We start from the raw sequence: 27,964 nt of genomic DNA on the forward strand, positions 1-27,964 counted from the left end.
CTCCTCTGTCTCAGATCTTTGGACTCTGCCCGGGGCGGGCTCATACCCTATTCTGGATGACTGGGAGCCAGCAGAGGCTGCCTGGGGCAGTTGAGTCTTCTCCACCCAGCCTAAGTCCTGGAATCCTCATAAACGAAAGACCAGAGGAAGACTCTCCATCCACCAGCTGGACGCCTCCTCCCCATTGCCAGCCCCCACCCTCTGGCTGCTGCTGCCCTGGAAAGGCCTGGAGGAAGAGGCCAAGGAAACAGCCTTGTCCACTCTCCCTTGACCCTACATCCACCCAGCACCGGCATCTGAAGACCTGATGGCCCGGGCTCGCTGGGGTGGCCACCCCTGGCTTGTCCTCCTCTGTGGTATGTGCACCCTGGCCTCCCCGCGCTGGGCTCAGAAAGGGTTGGCATGAAGGCTGGGCCCAGGTTGTCTCTCTTTTCTTGATTTCTCTGTCATGAGCAAGAGGAACCCCAGGACAGTCCTGGGGACCCTCAAGACCCATCTCAAGTCTGGTTTGGCCCCTTTCCATTCCCACCTGTTAAAGAAAAAATGATTCTGGCACTTGTGAAAAGAGTAAGGAAGATTTTATTCAAAACTATTGCAATAAGACTATTGGACTAAAAAAAAAAAAGACTATTGGACTTATAGTCTAACTACTGGACTTCCCTGGTGGCTCAGACAGTAAAGCGTCTGCCTACAATGTGGGAGACCTGGGTTCAATTCCTGGGTCGGGAAGATCTCCTGGAGAAAGAAATGGCAACCCACTCTAGTATTCTTGCCTAGAAAATCCCATGGACAGAGGAGCCTGGTAGGCTACAGTCCATGGGGTCACAAAGAGTAGGACACGACTGAGCAACTTCACTTTTACTTTATCGCAGTAAGCTAAGTTAGTCACTCAGTCGTGTCCAGCTCTTTGTGACCCTAGCAAGAATACTGGAGTGGGTAGCCGTTTCCTTCTCCAGGGGGTCTTCCCAACCCAGGCGGATTGCAGGTGGATTCTTTACTGTCTGAGCCACCAGGGAGGCCCCAAATTGTTAATCGCTTAGTCCTGTCTGACTCTCTACGACCCCATGGATTGTAGCCCGCCAGGCTCCTCTGTCTGTGGAATTCTCCCAGCAGGAATACTGCAGTGGGTTGCCATTTTCTTCTCCAGGGGATCTCCCTGACCCAGGGATCAAACCCAGGTCTCCTGAATTGCAGCAGATTCTTTACCCACTGAGCTAGCAAAGAAACCCTCTACTGCAATAGGGGATAAAGGGCTCAACTCTGAAAACAGTAAAGATGGATGAGAACTTCTTGAGCAGAGTGAGAGGGTCAGTGGATGTAAAACTACCAAGAGGAGACATCAACGGTGAAGCGATTTTTACAAAATTGACTTCATAGGATTCTTGCTGAAGGCGGGGTGATGAGATATCAAGGGTGGGAGATGAGGAATTTGATCAGATTTCAAGGCTGATAAGATACAAAAGGTGAGTGATTCTCTCTAAAGTGACTTACCAGGATTCTTGCTAAGGCTGGGCATGCAGGCTCAGTAAGGACAGGACGGAGGTGGAACTCCAGGCCTAATGGAGAAGAGGGCTTGGAGGAGCTTAACTACAGTTTGGTCTTTGTCACCATTATGGTGTCCTGTTTGTTCTCTTTGTTCACAGTCAGCTGCCCAGCTCAACATCCTCCACACCCACTCCATGCTGAGCTTAGGGAGGCCTCCTTCCCTTTGCTCTGTGGCAGCAGGTCCCTGTTCATTCATTCAGTACCCAGCTCCTGACACCTCCCCAGTGCCAGGCCCTGTGCCAGGGACCACAGGCTGCAGAGCTGGCCCTTGTGAGCCACAGCCCAGGCCTCAGAGAACAGTAATTGGGGTGTCTGGAGGGACACAGGTTGGCTGTGTCTTTCTTATGTAGGTGTTTTAGCCCCACCATTTTGCCAGATCTGTTCCTATGGATCTGTTCCCCACTCCAGTACTCTTGCCTGGAGAATCCCATGGACAGAGGAGCCTGGTAGGCTACAGTCCATGGGGTCACTAAGAGTTGGGCACATCTGAGTGACTTCACTTTCACTTTTCACTTTCATGCATTGGAGAAGGAAATGGCAACCCACCCCAGTGTTCTTGCCTGGAGAAACCCAGGGACAGAGGAGCCTGTTGGGCTGCCTTCTATGGGGTTGCACAGAGTCGGACACGACTGACACGACTTAGCAGCAGCAGCAGCAGCAGTTCCTATGGAAACAAGTATTCACTTTCTAAAATCAACAGGGTGGGTCTCATCTCCTCCTTGAGTTTATGTGACTGAGAGAGACAGCCAGGCGTGGCATTGACAGTGTTAGAACCCAGCTGTACTTCTTCTGTACTCAGAAAGGATTCCCCCAAAACATGAGGGGCTGGAAGGAAGGCCTATCAGAGACCACTGGACTTTCAGAGTGTGAAGGCCCAGAGCCTGCAGGAGCTAGCCCAGGACCTGACACACAGCAGGCACTTAGGTAATGTTTGCTTCATGAATACTGGGCGACTCTTCTTGGGACACATCAAATTTGTGGCAGAGCCTCAAGTAAGTAAATAAAGAAGTGTTAGTCACTCAGTTGTGCCCGATTCTTTGCAACCCCGCAGACTATCGCCCACCAGGCTCCTCTGTCCATGAAATTTTCCAGGCAAGGATACTGGAGTGGGTTGCTATTTCCTTCTCCAGGGGATCTTCCCAACCCAGGGATCAAACCTGGGTTTCCTGAACTACAGGCAGATTCTTTACCAACTAAGCTACAAGGGAAGCCTGTGGCAGAGCCTCAAGTGGGAACTAGGTCTCCATACATTCTGTCACTTCTGGGACACCAGCCTTCCATGGTTGACTCTTTTGTACTCAGATGGCCCAGGTTCAAATTCCTGCTCTGCCACAGACTCACTGTGGCAAAACTTGGGAGAGTAACTAAACATATCTGGGCTTCGACTTCCTCCTCTGTAGAAAGCAGACAATAATACCCAACTCACAGGGTTGTTGCAAGTATCAGATGATATATAGAGTTGGCCAAAAAGTTCGTTTGGGTTTCTCTGTTACGGCAGATGGGGCTGTAATCTAATACTATATAGATAGGTAGCAGAGTTCAGTGTCTAGCACACAGTAGGAGCTCTTTAAATGCTAACCCACCTTACCCCACCAGGGGACGATGTCAGCCTGGGATTGCTTGTCTTCTGTGGCCTGGAATGAGCCGCAGTGATTTGGAGTGTAAGAAATGGTGTAAGTGGGCCTTGAATTTAAGTAAACCCAATATATATATAATTAGATTTATAGAAGGGTAAAACGAAGGTGGGGTGATTATTTAGCGAGATCCTCTAGAGCATTTAAGGGAAAATCTGATTACAAAAATTTAATTTACACACAACTTTTCCAGTTCGGTAGACCCTGAAAAGACCCAATTAGATTAGAAGGGAAAAATTGATTTAATGAGCACTAAAACCCATCCAAAAGTAATCACTTGTCGATGAAACAGGTTTCTTTGATTGTGACCCAGGGTGCCATGCAATTCAGCCTGATTTCCTATGAAATGTGATTATTTTTATCCTCAAGTAGAGTTGGACAGCATCTCAGTGCTACAAAGGATGGCGGCTCTGCCGGGGTTCAGAGGGGGGTTGGGGGAACATGTCCCCGTGCTGTCTAGGACCTATCTGGTCTCCGAGTGACCCTGGATTTTTCTCCGGTTTCTAGCTTATGCCTGGGGCCACCCAAAGTCACTGGACCAGAGAGAAGATGTGAGAAACTGTTCCAGCAGCCCTCCGGTGAGGCCCTCCCTTCGCCCCGCCCCACCGCTCCCGCCTTCCTGCCCATCCCCCACGGGCCCAGCTGCTAGCCTCGCCCTCTGCCAGCCTTCCTCCCGATTTCCGGACTCGGGGGCCACAGTTTCTGATTAACCTCCCCCGGGGCGGGCGGCACATTCTCAGGTGTCTGACATCCGCCCCCATCCCGCCCTCTCAGCCATTCCCACGGCAGGTTATCGCCTTCCCTCCTGGCCTGGGCCTGGGCAGCCCCTGGGAGAGGGAGGGGGTGGGAGGAGGGGCGGTAAGGAGGCGGGAGGCCCCTAGCTAGCCTAAAGGCTAGGCAGAGGCCAGGAGGAGGATGGGAGGAAAGAAAACAACAGTTCTGGAGGAACTGGGAGGAGGGTGGAAGACCGAGGGCTAGAAGAGCCAGCGGAAGGTCAAGAAAGGGAGGCCTCGGGTGTGAAGACTGGTGAGAAGGCCCAGCACATTGGAGCTGAACGGTTGTCAGCTCCTACTTGGAGACCACAGCTAGATGAGAGTGCGAAAGAGCTGCCCGGCAGGAGCAGCCCAGACGTGAGGGCTCGCGGGCCTGCCAGCAGGTCACTACAATCTCAAGACACATGGGACACATGTGCGTGCTGTGCCCACTGTATGTGACCCCTGGGACAGGCAGGTCGGTGGGCACTTTTATATTACAACCAACACGGATGTGTCCTTGAGTAGAAGGCAAAACCAAACAAAAAACCCACACTTTTTATTTTTAAGATCAAATAACCTTTAACAAGGCAGAGCTGCCAGGTGAAATACAGGACAGCCGAATTACATCTGATTTGCAGATAGTGAATCGTGTTTTTAATGTAAATATGCCCAAATAGTACATGGGACTTCCTTATACTAAAACATGATTCACTGTTGACCTGAAATTCAGATGTGACTGGGTGAACATCCTGTATGTTTATTTGCTAAACTGGTATCCAAAGAGGGACCATCCCCTGACCTGGCCCAGTGCCAGGGCTCAGACCCCTACAGTTCTTACCCGCCCCTCCCCACCTCAGGTCTCATCACTGTCACAGAAAGTCCCTCTCCAAACTCATAAACATCTCCATCCAGGCACCTTAATCTAGAATAATCCATAACATCCGCTGCTGCCCCATCTCTGTCCAGGCTGCCGCAGCCTATGCACCCCCAACCCCTACCTAAAGGGAGGCTGGAGGCCCCTGCATCCATCATTTTCTCAAAGCAATGTGTGTGTGTGTGTGTGTGTGTGCGTGCGTGTGCGTGTGTGTATGTGTGTGTGCGTGTGTGTGTATGTCTTGGTGTCTTCCTGTCACCTGTCAGTACCTTCCAGTTACTGCGGTCAATACCACAGCGCGGCTCACAGCCCTCCGCCAGCAGATGTACACCCAGAATCTCTCTGCCTACATCGTCCCCGACACGGATGCCCACATGGTGAGGGATGACTCCTCCCCGCAACCCCCACCCTTTCTGCTACCCAGGCCACAAACAGGACTGTTGAGACTCAGAAGATGGAAGACAGAGAAAGGGTTTGACAGGCAAAGGAAAGGAAGTGGGGAACCTGGACACGGGTGTTTTAGGGCAACTGAAAGAATGTATTCCTTTACATAGGACAGAAGACATTGCCCAATTTCCTTGACCTCAGGCCAAGAAACTATAAACAGCTTCATAACAATTTTGATCAGTTCCTAAATGGTGGATCCAGAATGAATGTTTAGGATACCCCTGCCCTAGGAGGTTAGAATATAGGCTGGAAATTGAATTAGAGGAACCCTGAGCTGCCTTCTGGCTCAGCCCTTCCCATCAGCTGATGGATGGAGTGCTGAAATGATCACAAGTCCAAGAGTATGAGGTACAGGCTGAAAGAGGGGGAGTAGTCAGGGAAGATGCTGGTCTGAACCAGAGCTGCCCACCCACCCCACTCTTGCCCACCCTGGCTCAGCCTCCACCCCATTCACCCTGCCAGCACCAACCCAGTTGGAAGAGAAGGCATTTTTAGTGTCAATACCACTCCTTGAATTAGTTTCCCCACCTGCTGAAAAGGGCTAAGAAGCTTGGGTAAGGATCTGAACTTCTCAGAGCCTCAGTTTTCTCTACTGCAAAATGGGAATAATGAGATCTGTCTTCAAGAATTATGGGGACCAAAATACAATAATGTATAAAGCTCTCTGTAGAAGTTATTTATGATATATCCATTCTACTGTGCTAGACTGGGGAGGGGGACAACAGCAGGGGAGAACCCAGTAGAACAAAAAGGCATGATCCCAACTGTAGAGAATTTGCATCCTGGCTGGGGAGACAAAACTTATTGGCAAAACAATCCAGTGCAGGACTGTGGGGTTTCGATGCCAAGAAATACAGTTGTTCAAAGGAAGGGACGATCCTGAGAGCTGGGGGAGTTCCAGAGGGCTTCCTGCAAGAGGTATCCATTGTGCTCAGGCTTGTAGGACTGATTGATTCTGACTAGACAGAAACACAGAGAAGGCAATGGCACCCCACTCCACTACTCTTGCCTGGAAAATCCCATGGACGGAGGAGCCTGGTGGGCTGCAGTCCATGGGATCGCGAAGAGTCAGACACGACTGAGCAACTTCATTTTCACTTTTCACTTTCATGCATTGGAGAAGGAAATGGCAAACCACTCCAGTGTTCTTGCCTGAAGAATCCCAGGGACGGGGGAGCCTGGTGGGCTGCCGTCTATGGGGTGGCACAGAGTCGGACACGACTGAAGCGACTTGGCAGCAGCAGCAGACAGAAACAACTGATGTGGTTGGGGTCGTGTGTGACTCCATGAAGGAGACTAATGACAGTGTTGTTGATTTCCTAGAGCGAGTACATTGGTGAATATGACCAGAGGCGTGCATGGATTACAGGCTTTACAGGGTCTGCAGGTAACAGCTATTACCTGCCCCTCATTGCTTCTGTTGGAGGCCAAGAGTGGTCAGAGAGGCTCTAGTGTGACTAATTCTTAGCAGCCAGGACCCCAGGACTTAGTGTCCAGAGGCCCCTGCTACTCTCTGTCTCCCCTCCATCACTCCTAAAGGGGTCACAGGGCACATCTTAAAGCCCACCAGCCACACTTCAGCATGAGGCAAATGGCCCTCCTGACTTCTTTCCTGTGCTCACAGCCTCGGCCACAGCTAGGCCCAGCCTCACACACTCCCTGGGCTCCATTTCTGGGTCAGTTGCTACCTCTATATCTAGCCACTGACTTCTTTCACCCAATGGCTCATTTGGGGGGCAAAGTTTTACTTTGCTGGTCCCTTTATGGACAGCATCACCTCACGTGGTCCAATGAGACACAAACATAGAGACCCTTTCTGGGGTACCTGTTTCGGAATGGGCCTCTCACCCTGATCCTGGCTCATTGCGTGAAACCTAAGCTTCCCTTGCTGATGCTTAAACATCCCTCCCCTGGGCTTCTAGCTGCCTGGCTTGCCTATCACTGGCCCTTCTTCTCTTTGCTAAAGTCCGCAGGTTTGGCTTCTCTGCCTGTCCTCAGCAAAGCCTCTGGGTTAGTGTCCACATCAGCCTTCCCCCCAACACTCTCTTTAACATCTCCTGGCTCACTTCCTTCCAAGGGAAGAGAGAAACTCTTTCCAGAGGCCCCTTGTGACACTGTCAGAGACTGCACCGCATCGCGCATGTGCTAACTAAAGCCCTGCTCTGCACTGTCTCCCTCCCCTCCAAGAGTCTCTGTTCTGCCCCAGGAGTCGCGGTGGTGACCATGGGGAAAGCCTCTCTCTGGACCGACAGCCGCTACTGGACCCAGGCTGAGCGGCAGATGGATTGCAACTGGGAGCTTCATAAGGAAGGTGAGAGACTCCGCTGGGGAAGCTACAGGTGAGGGCATGCCTGCAAGACCATTCTGGGCTGCTGTGACGAGCTCGGGAAATTTGGAGCCATCCCTAACCTTTGAGACAGATATCATGGAGGACAGACCTGACAGGACTGTCACAGACAGAAGCCTGGCTGGAGGGCTGTGGTAACCTCAATGTCCCTCCTTGTCTTTCTCTCAGTTGGCACCACTCCCATCGTCACCTGGCTCCTCACCGAGATTCCTGTTGGAGCACGTGTGGGCGTCGACCCCTTCCTCTTCTCCATCAGTACGTTCTTCCCTCAGTTCCCGTGTGTGTCCACACCAGCGAGGGAGACTCAGGCCCTCGGGATGTAAAGAAACCCATCCTGGCAGAAGGAGGTGCAGGGGGACTCTAAAAATAGAGTGTTTGAATTTGTGGTTGCAGAGTATTTTGCAACAAGGCTGTATTCTGGGATTGTGTAATGAAAATACATTTAAAAGAATAAATAGAGTTTTTTAAAAGTCAGGAGTGCAGAGACCCAAACTAGAAGATTCAAGGAGTTGTTAAGACCTAATCAATGAGTAGGCTAAGATGGTCTTCAACCTAGAACCATCCTCTGTACCCTGGGACTCTACTGATCGGGGCACTAGAATCACTTGAGAGCCCTCTTCTGGAAGGCAGCTTGGAAGGGTTGGAGGAGTTGGAAGGGTTTCTGAGTAAAGAAGCACAGTCCCTGGGACTTCTCTGGTAATTCAGTGGTTAAGACTCTGCACTTCCACTGCAAGGGGCATGGGTTCAATCCCTGGTCTGGGAACTAAGATCCTGTGTGCTGTGTGGCATGTCCAAACAATAAATAAAAAGAAGCAGCAGCACAGTCCCCTCTTCTCCCCTCTAGGAACATGGCTCCTTGAGCCCTGGTGCCCCCACCACTGGCCAGCCTGCCCCCAAAGGTGGCATCCTCATGAATATGTACTGGAAGGCTCCCACTTGAGACCTGGTTTCTCTGCCAGCCTTTCCAGTGGCCTGGACCTTGCCATTCCTTTGGGCTGTGGCATGCAGACAGGACTGAAAAGAGGGCCCCACAGCCATTGACACTTAAAAAGATGAGCTTAGCCAGCTGACTGTGGACAGCACTGGGGTGGGCTCAGGGCAACTGAGCTTTGAAAAGTGAAGGAAGAAGGTGAAAGGGCAGAGCTCAGAAGGTTCAGACTGCTTGGAAAGGCTCTGGCAGCCAGGCTGCAGGAGTGGAATGAGAGACGGAGGGGACAAGAGCTAACTTTGCCCTAGTCACAATTTTTCCTGAAGTCTAAACTCCTTCCTGTCTCTGTAGACTCCTGGGAGAGTTATGACAAGGCCCTACAAGACTCTGACAGAGAGCTGGTGTCCATCACCGTCAACCTTGTGGACCTGGTGTGGGGGGCAGAGAGGCCTCCAGTGCCAAGTGAGCCCATTTATGCCCTGCAGGAGGCATTCACAGGTAATTTCTTATGCTGGTCCTCTTTCCCAGCTTGAAGCAGCACCAACCCGCAGTGCTGCTCCTTTGGCTGGAAAATTCATCCTAAGAGGTTCCAAAGCAATGGTCTCATGTGCACCTTTAATGCAGGTTTCTAGGCCCCCTCTTCTCAGAGAATCTGAATCAGAGGATCCTCAGACCACACTTAGAAAATGCTGGAATAAAGAGTGTTACAATTTAAAACAGGAGGGAACAGGAAGGGAGGAAACAAGGGAGTCAGAGAATGATGAAAAAATCCCTACCCCTTTGTAGAGAGAAAAAACATGAGTTTCTTCTCTGGTACCGAAGACTGCTTTGTATTGAATCATTCAGACGTTGACTTCTGGCCCTCCTGTGATGAGAAATTCAGATGTAAGATGGCTGGGGTCAGATGGGCTGGTGTGGACAAAGGAAGCATAAACTAAACTCAAGATCAATCTGTGGCACAGATTAAGATTCAAGTTTTGGCCAAACCACAAAGGAAAGTTAACTGACCCCCTAAAGTTTTAACATCAAAAATCTTGACACCATCTAAATATGTCATAAGAGAACAGTATGGTCTATGATTCTTGTAAGTAGTAAATAAGCTCCTGACCAGACCCAGGCTGCTGATTATGAATCAGTGTCTTGACCACCACCACTCCCTACCTTCCTAGGAATACTGACACAAGCCCTTGACTTGGACTCCTGGGAACATTGGGCAATCTGAGAGGCCCATTTCCATACACAGGTCTACGCATACTTGTTTGGAAAGGAATCTGGAAAACAGGAGAGAAATTTCAAAATACTGGGTCTGATGAAACAAGTCACAGTTGGGTCCAATTTTCTTTATCCATTCTGATGTAACTTGCAGAATCTTTCTGCTGCTTGACACAGTTTTTAGAGAAACTTGCTATCCAAGACAGTTCCATCATAAATAAAACTCATCCCATTCAGATAAGGAAGGCTGCAGTTCCATCAGGAAGAGGAGGGGGTAAAGAGGGAAAACCTTCCAGGGGCTGGGAAAGAATTCACATGCGTTTTATCACTTCCCACAAGTGAAAGGAAACTGAACCATTGCAGGCTGCTAGTCTTTAAGGAAAGGCCACGTGGAGCCAGAATTGGGCCTGGAAGCCCAAGAACAGAGTCTTTCTAAGCGTATAAGAGAGACTTTCTCTCCAGTCACTCACAGGTTTTAAAGGGGATGAAGTAAAGAGCATGAAAAGTAGTTACTCAAAGATACCTCTGTGTATCGAGCCATTGAAGTTGGCTTTCATTTGTCGTCTCAAAAATGTATCACATCCATGAACCTTGAAAACATCATTCTAAGTGAAAGAAGCCAGCGAAAGCCCCATGTTGTATGATTCCATCTGTGTAAAATATCCAGCATAGGCAAGTCCGTGGAGACAGAAAGCAGATCAGTGGTTGCTGGAGCTGGGGGGAGAAACGAATGAGAGGGACAGCTGGAGGGCAGGGTTTCCTTTTGGGATGATGAGAATGTTCTGGAATTAGTGCTGGTGGTTGCACAATCTCGTGAATGTTCTTAAAGGCACTGAGTTGTGCACTTTAAAATGGTTAAAATGATACATTTCATGGTATGTGTATTTTACCACAGTAAAATAGAATCAACCTTAAAAAAACAGTATTACACCCAAAGCTTTGGTTCTTGTTGAATAGTTTTACCTGTTTGCATAAAGATTTTTTAAATTGAATTATGTTATTTATGCTAATCTCCAAGCCCAGCTAGAACCCTTCATGCTTATGATCTTCCGCCAGCAAATTCCTGGCCCTGCAGAGGGGCAGACTCTTTAGAGGGATTGCAGGGAGCAAGAAAAAAAGATGAAAATCAAAGTCCTAGAACCAGTATACAAGCATCTCCAAAAGGACAGCTCTGTGACATAGAGTTTAAGGACAAGGTGGAGACTAACGCAGTTAGCAAGGTCATCCAATGTCTGTATCAGTAAGAGTGCAAGCCATGTAGTCAAACAGATCTGGGGTCAAGTCTAAGTTCCACCCCTTGCCAGCTATGAAAAACCATAGATAAATCACTTTACCTCTCTAAAGCCTCAACTTCCTTATCTGTAAAATGGGCCAAGTAAGGATTAAAACAATGTACACAGAGTGTTTAGCTCAGACCCAAGTGGCTTTAGTAAGTGCTGGGGTTACCACAGAGAAGAGGATTAAACATGGCCAAGCCCTATCTGTTTGCCCTTCACCTCAGGCTGCTCTGCTGATCTCTCTTCTGCATGCCTATTTATTATTCAGAAAGTTATACTAGACTTTCTACACAGCAAGACACCATTCTACATGTATTACAAATCTTAGTTAATTTGACCCTCACAACAATTCTATTGAGGTAGACACTATTATTATAATCCATCTCCATTTTACAGATCTGCAAAATAGGGCACAGAGCAGCTTAGTAATTTTCCCAAGGTCACCCAGCAAGTAATCACAGAGCTGGAATTTGAACCCAAACAGTCTGGATCAAGAGCCCCATATCCTTACTGACTACACAAGTAAGAGTCTGGTTAAAGAAAGGGTTCTATTGCTTTTTAAAGGAATGGAAAACGATTGCCCTAAGGGAGCCCTCTCAGGAAGTGTGGCAAAGAGAAGGTAGGTCACTCATGCTTTCCTTGGGCTCTTTCATTTCCAGGGAGCACCTGGCAGGAGAAAGTAGCTGGCATTCGCAGCCAGATGCAGGAGCATCATAAGGCCCCAACTGCTGTCCTTCTGTCCGCACTGGATGAGACAGCCTGTGAGTATAGATCTGTGGGTACAGGGAGGGCCTGGCTTGCCCTGGAACCCCTAAGCTTCCTGGGCCCTGCAGCAATGACCATGTACCTGTGGGTTCTGAGAGCTCCTTGGCCTTGACCTGTAGGAACTGAGGTGAGGGCAGTAGCTTATGCCTACCCAGTAAGGAAACCAGGAAGCCCCATGTGATCTGGGGCCAGCCCGCCAGCTACTGGAGGACCAGGTGACCAAAGCAGTAGAGATTTCTGTCTCATGAAGGGGAGGAGGCCCAGAAAACACCTCTTACCGCCTGGCCATGAGTCCAGGGCACTCACACACCCAGCTTTAGCACCCCATGCAGCCCAACTCTGTCCCAGCATTGCTCAGCGCTTCTCACCCGACCCCAGCTCTGGGCTGGAAGCCCACTGACACCCTGCGCAGACTACTGGCTGGGTATCTGCTTTTCCTGGGAGAAAGAGTCCCTAGAGCTCATTAGTGCTTCAAAGACCCGCCCCTCTCCAGAAAGACTGAGAAACATTCAGGGGTAGAGGATGCGGGTAGGCATGCTGCTGGGTATCTTTGGGCGCCAAAGCAAGCTAGAGGGCAAAAGGCGCCATTTGCAATTGCCTCAGGCAGGTCAGCTTCAGGTAGGCCCCATCCATTCTCTTCCCCAGGGCTCTTCAACCTGCGTGGCAGTGACATCCCTTATAATCCCTTCTTCTATTCCTACACGCTGCTCACCGACTCCTCCATCAGGTAGGACTTGTCCTTCGCTTGCGGTTAGTGACTTCCTCCAACCCCTCACAGCCCCGACCTGCAGCCTTCCCAGAAGTGGGGTGCCTGCCCCTGCAGGACCCTCTAGGAAGCCTCTGATCACCTTTTCCTGACCCCCTTGACCTCTGTTCCCACATACTCCAAATCTGGTCTGCACAGTTGCCTGGTATGGGCCACCTCTGACTTCCAGGAATACAGGGCCTCTGGTCTTTTGCATTGCCCTTAGAGACTTCTGGACCCTCCTAGTCTTCCCTATCCACCCAGGTTATTTGCAAACAAGAGTCGCTTTAGCTCTGAGACCTTGCAGTACCTGAACTCTAGCTGCACGGGTCCCCTGTGTGTACAAGTCGAAGACTATGGCCAAGTCCGTGACAGTGTCCAGGCTTACACCTCAGGAGACGTGAAGGTCTGGATCGGGACCAGCTATACCTCATATGGGCTCTATGAAGTGATACCCAAGGTGGGTTTGCCAGGCCCCGGCTCATGCCAGGCACCATCCCCCTTACCCCCACCAAGAGCCCCGATAAGTCTCAATCTAACAGGGAAGAGGGGACAGCCCCTTGACCATTCTGGCAGTTGGTCAGTCAGCAGTGGTGCAGTGAGTCCCCTTCTAGGCCTCCCTGGAAAGAGACAGGAGAAACAGCAGCAGGACATTGTCCACAGAGAGCCTAGACATTGTCACAGAGGCTGGGGAAGCAGAGGCTCTGAGGTCACCAAACGAGAAACGGAGAACAACTGTGCCAGGACCTTGGATGAGTGACTTTGTCAGTCCAGGCCTCTGCTTCCTCACCTGTAAAGTGGCACTAAGAGTCACAACCTCAAAAGAATTGCTCTGAGGAGCTTAAAAGGAGACAGTGCATATAAAGCCCAGTGCCTGCAGCAGGGCAGGCTCTCAGTAAGTGGCAGCTGTTATGATACGAGATGTGCAGGAAATAGACTGTCCGAACAGCCCACAACTGGCAAGGGCCAGGCTCGCATCCATCCCAGAGCACTGTGGGGATCCAGGACCAGGGAGGGAGGAGGAAGCAAGGGAGGAAGGGAGAGAGGGAAGGTTAGGCTGGACAGAGAAGACTAGGAAAGCCCTGCATAGTCAGAAAGCACACACAGGAAGGGCACTGCCACTCCAGGAAACGGCAACTCTCATCTCAGCCAGGATTTCCTGCCAATCCTTTTCAAACCCCACCGTGCCCTAGACAGGCCTCCCAGACCATCTCCTCTCTGCTCCTCACAGGAGAAGCTCCTAGAAGACACCTATTCCCCAGTGATGGTAACCAAGGCGGTGAAAAACAGCAAGGAGCAAACCCTCCTCAGGGCCAGTCATGTAAGTCCGTGGGCAGGCAGACACACAGGCCTCTGGGGAGCTCCCGGTCTGATGGGTTAGAAAGGAGACCATGCGCAAGGAGCCTTAAGAAGGTCCTTAGTGAAACACAGAAGTGGACACCAAACTCCTGGACACCCACTTATGCTCCACCCCCTCACTCACAGCTTGGTTCGGTGGTTTAGAACCTGAGCCCCAGAGCTATAGTGTCTGAGTTCAAATCCTAGTTCCTCTAGCCACCTCCTAACTGTGTGACCTTAGGTAAGTCACTTCACCTCTCTGGGCCTCAGTTACCTCCTCTATGAAATGAGGATCATAGCTGTAACTATGTAACTATCATAGCAGCAGAGGATTGTTATGATAATTAAAGACATATATATCTACATTATATAGTATAAATAATAATATGTTTAAATATATTAATTGTAATACATAATATAAATATATACAATATGTGCGTGCTTAATCACTCAGTTGTGTCTGACTCTTTGTGACCCCTTAAACTGTAGCCCACCAGGCAAGAACACTGGAGTAGGTTATCATTTCCTCCTCCAGGGTATCCTCCCAACCCAAGGATTGAACCTGCATCTCTTGTGGCTCCTACATTGGCAGGCAGGTTCTTTACCACTGCACCACCTCAGAAGCCCTAAATATATACAGTATGCATATATGCATTTATATACATCTATGTATATGTGCAAAATATACCTATAAACATATAATAATTATGTAAATATATGATACTTATATAATAATTATAGAGTTCTATGTGTATAAATTGGAGAAGGCAATGGCACCCCACTCCAGTACTCTTGCCTGGAAAATCCCATGGATGGAGGAGCCTGGTAGGCTGCAGTCCATGGGGTCGCTAAGAGTCGGACACGACTGAGCAACTTCATTTTCACTTTTCACTTTCATGCATTGGAGAAGGAAATGGCAACCCACTCCAGTGTTCTTGCCTGGAGAATACCAGGGACGGGGGAGCCTGGTGGGCTGCCGTCTACGGGGTCACACAGAGTCGGACACAACTGAAGTGACTTAGCATAGCATGTGTCTAAATACAGCTGCTGCTGCTGCTGCTAAGTCACTTCAGTCGTGTCCGACTCTGTGCGACCCCATAGACGGCAACCCACCAGGCTCCCCCGTCCCTGGGATTCTCCAGGCAAGAACACTGGAGTGGGTTGCCTTCTCCAATGCATGAAAGTGAAAAGTGAAAGTGAAGCCGTGTCTGACTCTTAGCGACCCCATGGATTGCAGCCCACCAGGTTCCTCCGTCCATGGGATTTTCCAGGCAAGAGTACTGGAGTGGGGTGCCATTGCCTTCTCCGATAAATACAGTTATGTACTTATATATATTAAATATATATATAGCTTTTAATACCTCCACCTGGCACACTCCAAGTCTTAAATGTGTCAGCTATTATAATTTCTTCACCCTGGGGAGAGGATGGCTTGCCCCTTTGGATATTCCTGTTAAAATTGGGATATGCTGCCTCATTTTTTAAAACTTTTCTTGTGGAAAATGTTAAGCATGTACAAAAGTAGAGGAAATAGCTTAGTGATCCCCGTCACTATCATCCAGCTTCGATAATCATCAACTCAAGGCCACTCTCATTTCCTCTACAACCCCACAGTCATTACCTCCACTCCCCATCCTCTGCTGCTGGATGATTTTAAAGCAAATGCCATCTATCACATTGTTTCTTCTAGCAACATTTCAGTATCTCTGACAAGAACTCTTTTCAAAACATGACCATACTCTGATCATGTATATAGACGTGAATAAGAACCCCTTAATAGTATCACAAAGCAGTTACACCCTCACGTTTTTAAAGCTCAGCTCCCAGAGCAGTCACCCCATCTCCTGCATCCTGGAGCCCCAGCTGAGACCGTTCCTCGGTCTGCCTTTCTGCTTGCCCTGCTCCAGGTGCGGGATGCTGTGGCTGTGATCCGCTACTTGGTCTGGCTGGAGAAGAATGTGCCCCAAGGCACTGTGGATGAGTTCTCGGGGGCAGAACAACTGGAGAAGCTCCGAGGGTGAATGACCACAGCCATCCTTTTCGGCTGACTGTCTAAGTGTGGGAGTGGGGGCAGGGAGGGGAGCCTGGTCTCCTTACTTACTGGGGAAGGAAGACCCTCCTTGTATTTGAGGGCTCTCTGGCATAAGGAGTGACAGGTTCTTGAGTGGTCAGGAAGCTGGGCAGGGGTATTGGATGACATTCCCCAACTCTGCTGAGAGCTGGACACCTAGAAGGGCCACAACCCAACAGCACCCCCTAGTGTCTGCTTCAGGCACAGGCCTCTGGGGGGGAGGCCAGCTCAGGCCAGTAGGACCTTGGACCACTTGAGAATATCAGGCTGAGGAGGGAGGTTCCCTGAGGGCATACTTAGCCCAAAATGCTGCTCCTGGGCTGGGGGAGTTTTCAGATACAGGGAGCTAGATTTCTTCACACTTACTTTACTAGGAACTCACTTTGGGACACAAAGCCTTGGTTTCCCCATCTGTAAAATGGAGGTGGAGGAGGAATAATTGGTGTCTGCAGTCTCTCCTTCTCTGACATTGAGTGGTCTATAAGTGACAGGTCAGGGCTCAGGAAAGGGCAGGAGGTGGGACTGGGAAAGCCAAATGGAGCCTGGCCGAGGTAGAGGCGAACATGACTTTTCACTTGCCTTTGCTGGCTCTCCTGGGCCCAGCCTAGTCCCTGAGCCCATTCATTGACCATTCCTGCCTTGTCCTTTCCAGAGAGGAAGAGTTCTTCTCTGGATCCAGTTTTGAAACCATCTCTGCAAGTGGCCTGAATGCCGCCCTGGCCCACTACAGGTACGTCAGGAGGAAGAATTTTCTGGGGCCCTGTGGAGGACTTGAGTCCACATTTAAGCTTTAAGGTCTTTAGCACTGTGGGAGCTGGGGGTGGGGAATAGAGCCCAGTCAGGTGTTGGGAGTCTCCTTTGAATTAAAAGACTTGAGTAATTTCACTGCCCAGGAGGCTGGGACTTTATGAGCACTTAGGGCAGAAGGATCTGGAAGGCAGATGGTGGGACTGCTGCTGGATGTTTTTCCTTTGCTTCCTGTGAGTTACTTAATTCTTAAAGCTCACAAGCATGTAGAGAAGAAGTGCCCATTCACTCTCCCTGAACCAACCAAGGTGGGCCCCGTATATAGGCTGGGCAGATGTTTGGCTCCATAGAAAACAAACACCTGCAGCCAGCCTGGTGAAATTGGGGGAGGGGAGTGGTCACGCTCACCAGATGCCTCCAGCTGGCAAGGGCAAAACTGGAAGAGGGCAGAGACCCTCCAGTGGTTGGCCTAGCCTATCCCAGACTTCCTTCTCCTGGTGGCCCCAAGCCTTTGGCTGCCTTGGCCCAGCCCCCTCTCCCTACTAGAGAGGAGCAGGGTAGGAACTCCTCAGCTCTACCAACTGCTGCTCTCCAGCCGCACCCTTGAGTTCCCTCCCTTCCTGTGCCCTGGCTTCTTGGGGCCCTCTGCTCCCAGAGGCAGCAGGAAGTTAGAGAAAGCCCTAGACTGAGCATCTGGGTCCAGGCCCAGTTCCCTCATGGCTCTCCTGAGGGGCCTCCTGATCTAAAAGATGGCTGGACTGGGTGCTCGCTAAGGCCTTCTCATCTCCCACATTCAGGGCTCTTTCCTTTCTCCCTCCCTGGGGACCAGGGCCTGGCCTGGGGAGATGTAGGATACACAGATGTGCGCTGAGGACATTAGCGGCAGAAGCTCATTAGTCTTCCAGGGCCCTTTGGGAGATGATGATGTCCCCAAAGGAGTTAGCTGAAAAGCCAACCCACAGGGAGGAAGGGGTTCCTCTGCTTTCACTCAGGACCCCTCCCTACCTGGCTCAGTGTTAGGTTGCTCCTTTCTCAGCATCTCTGCCCTTCCCAGCCCCACCAAAGAGCTGCACCGCAAGCTGTCCTCAGATGAGATATACCTGGTGGATTCTGGAGGACAATACTGGTATGTACTTCACCTCGCCCCCGCCCCGGCCCGGCTGTGTCAGCTCAGACAAGAGCCGGCCAAAGGTTTCCCTTCCTGGGCGTGGATCCTGCATCTAAGAAAGGAGAGGCCTGGGTTGAATTGCTTAAGTAGCCTGTCCATTTTCACACGTGGGAATCCCTGCCCGGTGGGCAACCGACAGAGGCCAAAAATGGGGCTGCCCACAGATGCCACCCTGTAAGAATCAGGAAAAGACTCCCCTTGTGAAAGTAAAAGGTTTTTTTAAGCCCGAACATTATTACACAGTCCGAACTGCCCTGCTTGACTGTGCAAACAGTATGCCTGTATTCTCACCCAAATACCGTGGACGCACCTGCATGCCGTGACAGCACAGTGCATACCCCCACCCCGCCCCTCACTGCGAGCTTGGTGAGGGGACTGCATCATGTGGAGTGGGGCAGGATCGGACCTTCAGGAGAAGTAGGCAGGTGAGTGATGCAGCATCAGAGGACAACCAGCAGCACAGTGGGGACAAGGCACTCCCATCAGCATGGGATGTTTGTGAGTAGACGTGTGTGTGTTCTGAGTATGTGCATGACCACAGATAGGGTTATGTGGGAGGGCACTGACCCCTGCTCCAGGACTCCACAATCTGCATGTCTACTTGTGTGTTCTCATTGAAATTAGTATATACCCATTCGGTGAATGGCATTTTTTAAGATGTGTTACTTTTGTACAGTGCACAAGCTGAACACCTAGACATGATAGCCATGCGTGCTAAGTCGATTCAGTCATGTCTGACTCTTTGCAACCACATGGACTGTAACCCACAAGTCTCCCCTGTCTGTGGGATTCTGCAGGCAAGAATACTGGCGTGGGCTGCCATATCCTCCTCCAGAGGATCTTCCTGACCCAGGGATTGAACTCACATCTCTTATGTCTCCTGCATTGACAGATGGGTTCTTTAACACTAGCACCACCTGGGAAGCCCCATTATGGACTACTGGAGTGGGTTGCCATGCCCTCCTCCAGGGGATCTTCCCAACTCAGGAATCGAACCCAGGTCTCCTGCATGGCAGGCAGATTCTTTTTCAGCTGAGCTACCAGGGAAGCCCATGATAACTATGAGAATAAGCTAAGCCCATTCCTTCCAAATGTATGACCAATCATTCACACAGGAGCTGAGTTGAAATGGGCTGGAAGATTTTCCCTTCTCATCTAGGAAGCAGTCGGACTCTGGGAAACTTGGGGGAAAGGAAGGGATGTGCTGAACTGATGCAGGAGCCAGGAATCGTTTCCCATCATCTATCCTGTGCTAATGACAAAGGCCCTTCACTGGGAGCAGCCTGGCAGGTGTTCAGCCTAGCAGCCTTTGCAGTCACCAGTATGGTGCAGTGCAGACCTGAGATGGCTGATGTGCAAAGGGGAAGTGAATTTTCGGTGTGTTGCTGGATCGGGGCGTGCTCAAGCAGGGTGAGGCCAGGGAAACGGTCACCTCACTTCCTCTTCTCTCCTTCTGAAGAAGTCAGCCACATCCTGTGACCTGCTCCCAAGCTGGAGTCCCAAAGACCCTGGAACCATTCCCCACTTCCCTGGGGGCAGGGGGTAGCCACAGGGGCCATTCTGGGGTAACGACTGCAGGTGGTGGTTGGCAGGCAGATTGTTTGCCTTCTGGCAGCTTCGGTTCACTGAGCAAATCCCTGGGGCAGATTCATGTTTACAATGGAGAGAACTGTATAAAGCCACTGCTTGAGCCAGGCCCGGCCTCCGTGAGGCCAGTGAGGGAGAGGGCCTCGTGGCCTTAGTTCCCTCGCCTATGAAACAGGGATAATGAGGTTTGTTCTGCATCCCTTATTCTGTTAATAGTAAATAAGTGTATGAATGTGTGAGAGTGTTATGATCTCTCAGTTTCCCCATCTGTAAGAGTGCCACAATCCCTTCCTGCCTCACAGGAAGCCTGGAGGGAGCCTTTCTTTTAGAGCCAGACTGGCCCAAGGAAACTTTTGGTCAAAATGGGTGGGACTGGGGTGGAGGATGTATGTGGGGACTCAGGATTCCTGAGAACTTTGCAGAGCTCCTTCAGATGCACATACTGAGGATGGGAACTGCATCATGGCTGCCATCTTCTTCCCTTGGCCTCCTTCCCCACCCCCATCCCAGTCCTGCCACTCAAACCCCAGTGGTGAACACTCCAGAAGAACATGGCCACGATCCCTACCCCAAAGTGTTCACCTGAGCTGGACCTGATGATTGTCCTTCTCCACAGGGATGGGACAACAGACGTCACCAGGACAGTCCACTGGGGCACCCCCTCAGCTTTCCAAAAGGTAGGCATCAGACCATATTTCCCTGCCCACGCTCACCCAAGGGACACCCAAGCAACCACTCCTGCAAGAGCCGTTCGATTATATAGAGTCTGAAACTGAAGCCCAGGGAGGTTAAGTAGTTCACCGTAGGTCACACAGTGGATTAGTACCAGGAAATACAGTGTCCCAGACTACTTCCCCAGAGATACTTCAGGCCCCTGGCAGGGCCTCAGCCCAAGCTTGTCATCATCCCATTTCAGAAACTCAATGAACAAATATTTATTTAGTGCAGTCTGTGAGCGTAGCCCTGTGCTGAGCAGAAAGGAAGAAGACCGGCATTCCATTCCAGGGGGTAAAAACTGGCACCAGCACAATCTCAGAGGTGGAAAGGGACTGGCGAAAGGGACTTCACTGTTCAGGAAGCAATGAGGGCTGGTCCGCTGGGGGTAGGTGTGGGGACACGGTCTGTGAACCTCTGGGACCACATTTGTGCATTCAGCATGTGGACTGTGGCTCAGACATTGTACCTGAAACAGAGACAGAGAAAACAAACACTGGTCAGACCTCCAGGAGCTCAGTTTAGCGGGTAGATCCAGTGCCCCAGGCTGTCATCATGCTCAAGATGACAAGCCCTGTGTGTGGGGGGTATGTGTGTGTATGTGTGTGGTGAAGGGGACTCACCACATCACCACAGGGAGTGACTGGGAGAAGATGCCTCCCTCCCTCTTTCCACAAGGTAACAGCCCCAACAGAGCAAGGCTGACCTGCCCATTGTCAGGCCTCAACTTAATCATAAGGCTCTAAGAAAACTCAAGGGTGATCATAATAAGGGCAATGAGGGGCGCTGACCTCTATTTGACCCATTTACTTTGTCGAGAGCACCCTACATGCACAAGTCTACCCGCTCCTCCCAACGACCTTCTGAGCTGGTACTATGATCATCCCATTACAGACCACGAAACTGAGGCATGAAGAAGCTCAAAACACTTGATCAAGGTCAAGTTTGTGAGTGGCCATGTTAGGATTCTAGCCCAGGGAGTTTGCCTTCTAAACCCTTACTGTCGCAGCCTCAGCTCACCCCTGACCTAGACCAGCCAAAGGGAACCACGTGGACCAAGCCCCAGCTTTGGGCAGGTGCCCCTCAGCTTCCTCTGGCTGTCTTCCGGAACCCGTGTGCCCACACACAAGCATGCATGGGTCCCCCCGTATCCCCCTACCCTGGCCTGGGCCCACATATGAGTTTCTAGCTACTTGGGCTCTGTGCATATTTTGTCGCCTTCTGTCCATCAGGAGGCATACACCCGCGTGTTGATAGGAAATATCGACCTGTCCAGACTCGTCTTCCCAGCTGCTACCTCAGGTGGGTTTTGGAAACCAGGCTGGACCCAGAGCCTCAGGCCCTGATTCCACTGCAGCCAGACCGTGGGAGGCCAGTGGGGCAGGGGTTACATCATCACCCCCTCCACTGTATAGATCCAGTCCGGCCCAGAGAGAGAAAGCCACTTGCGCAAGATCACACAGAGGGTTAGTGGGAGAGCCAGGCCTTGAGCTCAGAGGCGGGGGCGCTCAGTGTGCTGCAGCAGTCATGGGAGGATTCTGGGAGGAAGCAGTTGTCTTGAGACATGGGGAGGTCCGGGTAATGGGTACAACGTAGAATAGACTGGAGACAGGGGATGCCTACCTGCCTCTCGGGCCCCTCTCCTCATGCACCATCCTGGTGGTTAGTCTGGGAAAAGTTAGCCAGAAGGGGCAAAGCCAATACTATGGCGTCCAGCCAATTGACTGGAGGTCGTCTCTCTTCCAGGGCGAATGGTGGAGGCCTTTGCCCGCAAAGCCTTGTGGGACGTTGGGCTCAATTATGGTCACGGGACAGGCCACGGCATTGGCAACTTCCTATGTGTGCACGAGTGTAGGTATCTCTTTGGCACTCCCCTGCGGTCCCCCCTCTTATGAGAGAGGTGGAGTATTTCACAGGTATGGAAAGGACTGGGACCCATGGAGGGGCAGTGACCCAGGCCAGGGGACCCAGCTGGTGGGAAGTTGGGACTCCACAGGGTAAGTGAGAAATGCTGGCAGTCGGCCACTCCAACTGGCATCCAGGACAGCTCCAGAAAGAAGAGAGGCAGGTCAAGACACAGTGGCTGACTGGCCTAGACCCCAGAGAAATAAAAGCCAGAGCCAACCCAGTCCATACCAGTCACTGGTAGACGAGGATGTGGTGGATGCACGCTGCTGGGGGTACCCAGTTACCTGCTCTTCCCCAGAACCTACTAGATGCCATGGAACCTGCTGGATGCCATGCTGGTGAGTGCAGGAGAGCTGACACTGGCCTTGCCTCTCCCTCTCTCCCTTTCCAGGGCCAGTGGGATTCCAGTCCAGCAATATTGCCATGGCCAAGGGCATGTTCACTTCCATTGGTACGGTTCTTGGGCTCCTCCACGATTTCATTCTAGCAAATGCCAGCCTTCAGGGAGCACAACCCCACACAGGCCCACCCAGACCCCACTGCTGTACTCCCTCATCCACCTCCCCAGTCCCAAATAGGCTGTCCCACCATAACACCAAGCCCCTTCTAACATCTAACAAGTGTAGGACTGCCACTCCTCATTCAGTACAGTAAACCTGGGCTTGGGTCTTCCCCCTACTTAATGTCACCAGCATCTCTTCTGTCTCCCAGAACCTGGCTACTATCTGGATGGAGAATTTGGGATCCGTCTGGAAGATGTGGCCCTTGTGGTAGAAGCAAAGACCAAGGTAAAGACAGGCTGGAGGGGTAGACAGTGTGGCAGGGACTTTAGGCTGCATTGGGGGTGAGGAAGGTCAAAGGAGAACTCAATGTATGGGCATGAATTTCTTTAGAGTCTTCCTTAGCACCAGAATAATTCCATAAATCAGTTTCTCAAACCTGTTTGCACATTAGAATATTTGAATCATCTGGAGTTTTTTTTTTTTTCAAGCCAATGCCCAGGTCTCACTCTGAGCCAAATGAATCACTAGCCCTGCCCTAAATCATTGGTTCTCCATGCCCATAATAAGCACCAGGGGAGCTTGTTAGGTATAAAGATTCTGTATAATAACAACCAAGAAGATAAAATACCTAGATATAAACTTTAAAAGACTTACGTACAGAAAATCTCTACTGAGGGACATAAAAAAAGATTTAAGTAAACGGTGCTCTCTGGAAATAAGCCTCAATATTATGAAGATGTCATTTCTCCCTAAATTAATCTACAAATTCAAGACAACCGCAATTTCAACATTAACTGGATGCTTTTGTAACTTCACAAAATGATGGTAAAGTTTATTTGTAAAGATAAACATACAAAGATAGCTCAGTAGCTAGGATAATTCTGGAAAAGAACAATAAGGGAAACTAGCTCTTGCAGATACTAGCCCACACTACAAAGCTGCCATCACTAAAACAGTAAGACAATAGAGATGGGAAAGACAGATGGAACAGTGGGACAGGATAGTTAGTCCAGAAATAGACCCTCTAATTTCCATAAACAAGATGGGAATTTAGTTTACTATAAAGCTGTTGCCTCAAAACAGTCAGGAAGAGAGATTGTTTGATCACTGGGCAGGGGAGACAAATGGCTAATCATTTGGTTGGGGGAATTAAACTGAAGAACCTCCTTGTTACTCTAAAAAAAATTGCAAATGGATCAAGGTTTAAAGGTGAAACCATAAAAGATCTAGAAGAAAACCTATATGAATTCATTTATAATCCCAGGGCAGAAAGGGGCCTTTATAACTCTGACTCAGTTAAACAAAGAACGTCTATATGGGAACAATGCCAAAATGAAGTCAAAAGATGTATGACAAGTATAGCACGTATATCTGAAAAAGGGGGTATGTCCTTCTTTTACCACAAGCTTTTAAAAATCAGTAAGACCAGGCTTCCCTTGTGGCTCAGCTGGTAAAGAATCCACCTGCAATGCGGGAGACCTGGGTTAGATCCCTGGGTTGGGAAAATCCCCTGGAAAAGGGAAAGGCTACCCACTCCAGTATTCTGTCCTGGAGAATTCCATGGACTAAGAGTCGGACACAACTGAGCGACTTAAAAAAAAAACTAGTAAGACCAAAATAGGGAAGACAGAAAAAAATGGTTAAAAGACATAAAGAGGCAATTAACTAAAATCAACACAAATGTTCCATAAATTCGAAAAGATGCTCAACTTTATTGTTAAAAAGATACAAATCAAAGTAACAATGGAGTACCACCTGATTGACGAGAGCAAAAGACTTTGATGATACCCAGTGCTTGTGAGTTTGTGGGGAAAAGGACACTCTCATACGTTGCTTGGGTAGGTACAAATACCTACAACCTTTCAGGAAGGCAGCTTGATAATATCTATCAAAATTTATACTAAAAATGCCTGTACTTTTTGTCTCAGCCGTCCCACTGCCAGATGTGTACCTTCTGGCTATAGTCCCAAAATGTCACTTCTGTATAAAGATGTTTATATGATGATGTTGATCGTCACATTCACAGTAATAGTTTAAAAACTGGAAACAGCCCAAATACCCATCATTGGTTAAATTAATTATCATCCACATACTATGGGCCCTTAAAAAGAAGGAGGTAGACGTTCCTGTGCTAATATGGAGCACTCTCCTAAGTTTACTATGGGGGCGACAGAGTGGGGGAAGGTGCAGGAAAGTGTATAATCCATTATGCTTGAATTTTTTTTAGAATATATGTGTATATATATTATATATGCCAAAAATGTTTTCAGGAAATAAACCAGGCAAGGAGGAATCTTTCCATTTTTATTGAGTCTCTTTTTGTAGTTTGAATTTTCTAAGCACATACATGCAAGAGCTCTCTGGGAGGTGGGAATTATGGGCTATTTCTTCTTTATGCTTGTCTCCATAGATACATCAATTGATAGAAACAGAGATATGGATAGACAGATAGAGAGATGTAGAAATGGAAATTAGATCTCTACATCTGAGAAACGTAGGCCTAAGTCTAAACTTCAGGAATCATGAGGGAAGCACCAAAGGCAGGTGGCTAAGTGGTGGACACAGGGGTGGCCAAGGGCACTGTGGGGGCTCAGGCTTGACAAGGCCAGTTCCCTGTGCCCCTGGCTTCTGGGTGGAGTGTTCTCTCTCTCCATCTAGCCTCGCTCACTTCCTGCTTTCCTCCTTTACCTGTGGGTCCCCCAGTACCCAGGGACCTACCTGACCTTTGAAGTGGTGTCCTTGGTGCCCTACGATCGCAACCTCATTGATGTCAGCCTGCTGTCCCCTGAGCAGGTGAGCGGGCACCCCTCAGCGCTGTCTAGCTCCAGCCCTTGAGCCACTGACTGCCTTCTCCCTGGCCCTGGCCCTCTCTCGCCTCTGCTCCCCCTACCCTAAGACCCTCTGCCTCTTCCCTCACTTTGGGAGGGTCCACACGAGTGGCACCTATAGGCTCACACTGGGGAATCCCTCCCCTGCTCACCTGAGGATGGCTGGGGACCTGGGCCGAGCTGGCACCAAGCTCCCACACCTTGGCCTGCGAGGCCCTCACTCCTCCTATGTCTTGTAGCTCCAGTACCTGAACCGCTACTACCAAATCATCCGTGAGAAGGTGGGCCCGGAGCTGCAGCGACGCCAGCTTCAGGAGGAGTTCTCCTGGCTACAGCGACACACAGAGCCCCTGACCGCCAGGGCGGCGCCCACTGCCTCCTTGGCCCCTCTGGTGACAGTCTCTGCTCTTGCTATCCTAGGCTGGAGTGTCTAGTGTCTGAGACTCCCCTTCTGACCCTCTCACTCAACTCCCCTCACCCCACAACACCCATGCCCAAGAGCCCCCGCCGACCCATTGCCTGGAAACCACCGCCCTCAGCCTCCTCCTCCGGAACCAAGCCCTAGGGGTGTGCGGCTTCTTGGTCACTGTCAGCACCTCCCCCCACCCCCTCTCCACCCTACACTCCCACCCTCAGGCTGGGGCATGTCACCCTCAGCTCCCAACCCCTAGCCCCTGGATACAAGAGCCAGGTGGTCCCCTTTCCTCCTATGAGTCCAGCAGACCGGCCACTGACTTGGCAGACCCACCTCCTCCCCTGCTTCAAAAGATCAATACAAGACAGCACCCTACCTCCCAGGAGCTCCAAGGCCCTGTGAGAGCCCCACTCTGTCACACCTGCTGGATACAGCCTGACCTACACTGGTTCCTGACTTGTGGGTATTCCCACACCCTTGAGGCCGCCACTGGCCTCCTGCCCTGGCCCTGACCCTACAGTGGCCTCCTGGGTGCAGTCCACAGGCTGAAGGAACAATTGCTGCCTCCAGGCTGCTGCACCCCTGGAGGGAGAGGAAGGGATGGTGGCTGAGGCCTTTGGCTGTGTTACTGCCACTCCAGGGTCAGACAGACCAGCCCCCCTACCCACCATGTGTAAGCCCATCACTCCTAAACCCTGGATGGGCTCCATGCCTACTGACAGCATAGGGAGTTAAGCCATAGGAATCTGCCCAGGGGGTAGGAGGGGACTCTGGAATATGGCCCTACTCCAAGTTGGGAACAACCTGAGCAACTCTACCCAATCACTACCCCAGACTTCCCAGCACGTGGGTCACCCAGTGAGCTTTCCAAAGCACAGCCACTGGGACCATGCTGAAAAATCCTCCAGCATCCTTGGGTGATCATTAACCTGTGTGGGTGAAATCTGGTCTCCCCATTTTACAGATAGGAGAACTGAGTTCCCGATGGGGTAAGACCTGCCCAAGGACACACTGTGCTTGGTGGGAACATGGTGGGGCCAGAATGGATCAGCAGTCCAGATCTTTTGCCTCTTGGTACCATGCAGAATGCCATAGCCTACCTGCCAGCCCTTTCCAGGTTCACCGAACCAGCGGCTGGGGCAGTGGGGAGGATAGGGAAGGGCTGTCCCTGGCCAGCCGAACCGTTAGCCACCTGGGCTTACATCCTGCTAAAAGCTTGAAACAGCCTGGCAGTGAAGCCTGCCTCTGGGTTTTGCATTGTCTGCTGTGCAGCCGGGGACTGCTGTTACCTGTGGCTTTTGTGGTGGGGGAGGAAGGGGAGGAGGTGAGGTGGGGGCGGGGATGTGAGGCTCCCAGAAGCTCAGTTGGGGAGCACATGTGCTTGAGAAGGTGCAAGTGAGCATGCGTGCGTGTACGTGGATTCTCATGCATGCCACGCCCAGCCAACCACCTCCTGTGGTAAAGGTTGTAGCTTTGTGGACAGGACTAGGGGAGCCCATGCTGGGGAACTTGTCAAAGGTGGTCCCGGAAAGTTGGGGCCAGCACCAAGGGAGCACAGTCAGGGGAGAAGAAAAGGAGAACTCTGGGACAGAGTGCTGAGCAAGGGCACCCGGCTGAGGAGTTCCCCGGGCGGGACCACCAAGTGTGAGGGTGACCTGTGACAGTTATCACCACCAATGCTTGCACCCAAAGTCCCCAGCTCTGAGCCATCCTCACTGAGAGCCTGTAGCACCCCATGGTGGGCCCCTGTTTGCTGAGTCATTTGATCCCTCACAAGCTCACCCCACAAAGACAGGTAGTCATAATGAGTCGCCGCCACCACCATCATGGTCATCAAACCTATCATCCACAGAGTGTTCACCATGTACCAGGCACTGTGTTTTACATTTTTTTAATTTTATTGTGCTAAGAACATTAAACATGAGATCTACTCTCTTAAATTTTTAAGTGTACCATACATTATCACATTTTCCCATTTCATCCCCACAGTCTCTGAGAAGGTACTTATATTGTTTCCATTTTAAAATGAGAGAACGGAAGCTAGGTTCATAGAGATTAACCAAGTTGTCAAGGTCACTTGTCAAGGAAATGAAAAAAGCAGGATTTAAACCAAGAAAAGGATTCCAGGACCCATTCCCTTAAAAAGGGAAAGAAGT

The 27,964-nt window shown here is 50.5% G+C and overlaps 1 protein-coding gene across 1 annotated transcript; it reads left to right on the plus strand.

Moving 5' to 3' along the window:
• Window positions 1-27,748, plus strand: XPNPEP2 (X-prolyl aminopeptidase 2). Its single transcript, XM_006065649.4, has 21 exons — window positions 1-356; window positions 3,687-3,757; window positions 5,075-5,185; window positions 6,579-6,642; window positions 7,462-7,566; window positions 7,771-7,857; window positions 8,882-9,028; window positions 11,679-11,780; window positions 12,430-12,511; window positions 12,794-12,989; window positions 13,761-13,850; window positions 15,775-15,884; window positions 16,591-16,668; window positions 17,740-17,811; window positions 20,057-20,117; window positions 21,387-21,456; window positions 21,901-22,005; window positions 22,454-22,513; window positions 22,774-22,850; window positions 25,269-25,358; window positions 25,633-27,748. The coding sequence occupies exons 1-21, from the start codon at window positions 308-310 to the stop codon at window positions 25,825-25,827; spliced, it is 2,022 nt and encodes a 673-aa protein (XP_006065711.3). The 5' UTR covers window positions 1-307; the 3' UTR covers window positions 25,828-27,748.
• Window positions 27,749-27,964: the final 216 nt, after the last annotated feature.

Source organism: Bubalus bubalis, chromosome X (genome assembly GCF_019923935.1).
Source record: "Bubalus bubalis isolate 160015118507 breed Murrah chromosome X, NDDB_SH_1, whole genome shotgun sequence".
In the NCBI taxonomy this organism is placed as follows: domain Eukaryota; kingdom Metazoa; phylum Chordata; class Mammalia; order Artiodactyla; family Bovidae; genus Bubalus; species Bubalus bubalis.

Bases quoted from the DNA above. Each gene is read 5' to 3' on its own strand.
- XPNPEP2 (XM_006065649.4), top strand. From the start codon at position 308: ATGGCCCGGGCTCGCTGGGGTGGCCACCCCTGGCTTGTCCTCCTCTGT. The intron at 3,758-5,074 runs GTGAGGCCCTCC...GTCACCTGTCAG, and splicing joins ACTGTTCCAGCAGCCCTCCG to TACCTTCCAGTTACTGCGGT. The intron at 7,567-7,770 runs GTGAGAGACTCC...TCTTTCTCTCAG, and splicing joins CTGGGAGCTTCATAAGGAAG to TTGGCACCACTCCCATCGTC.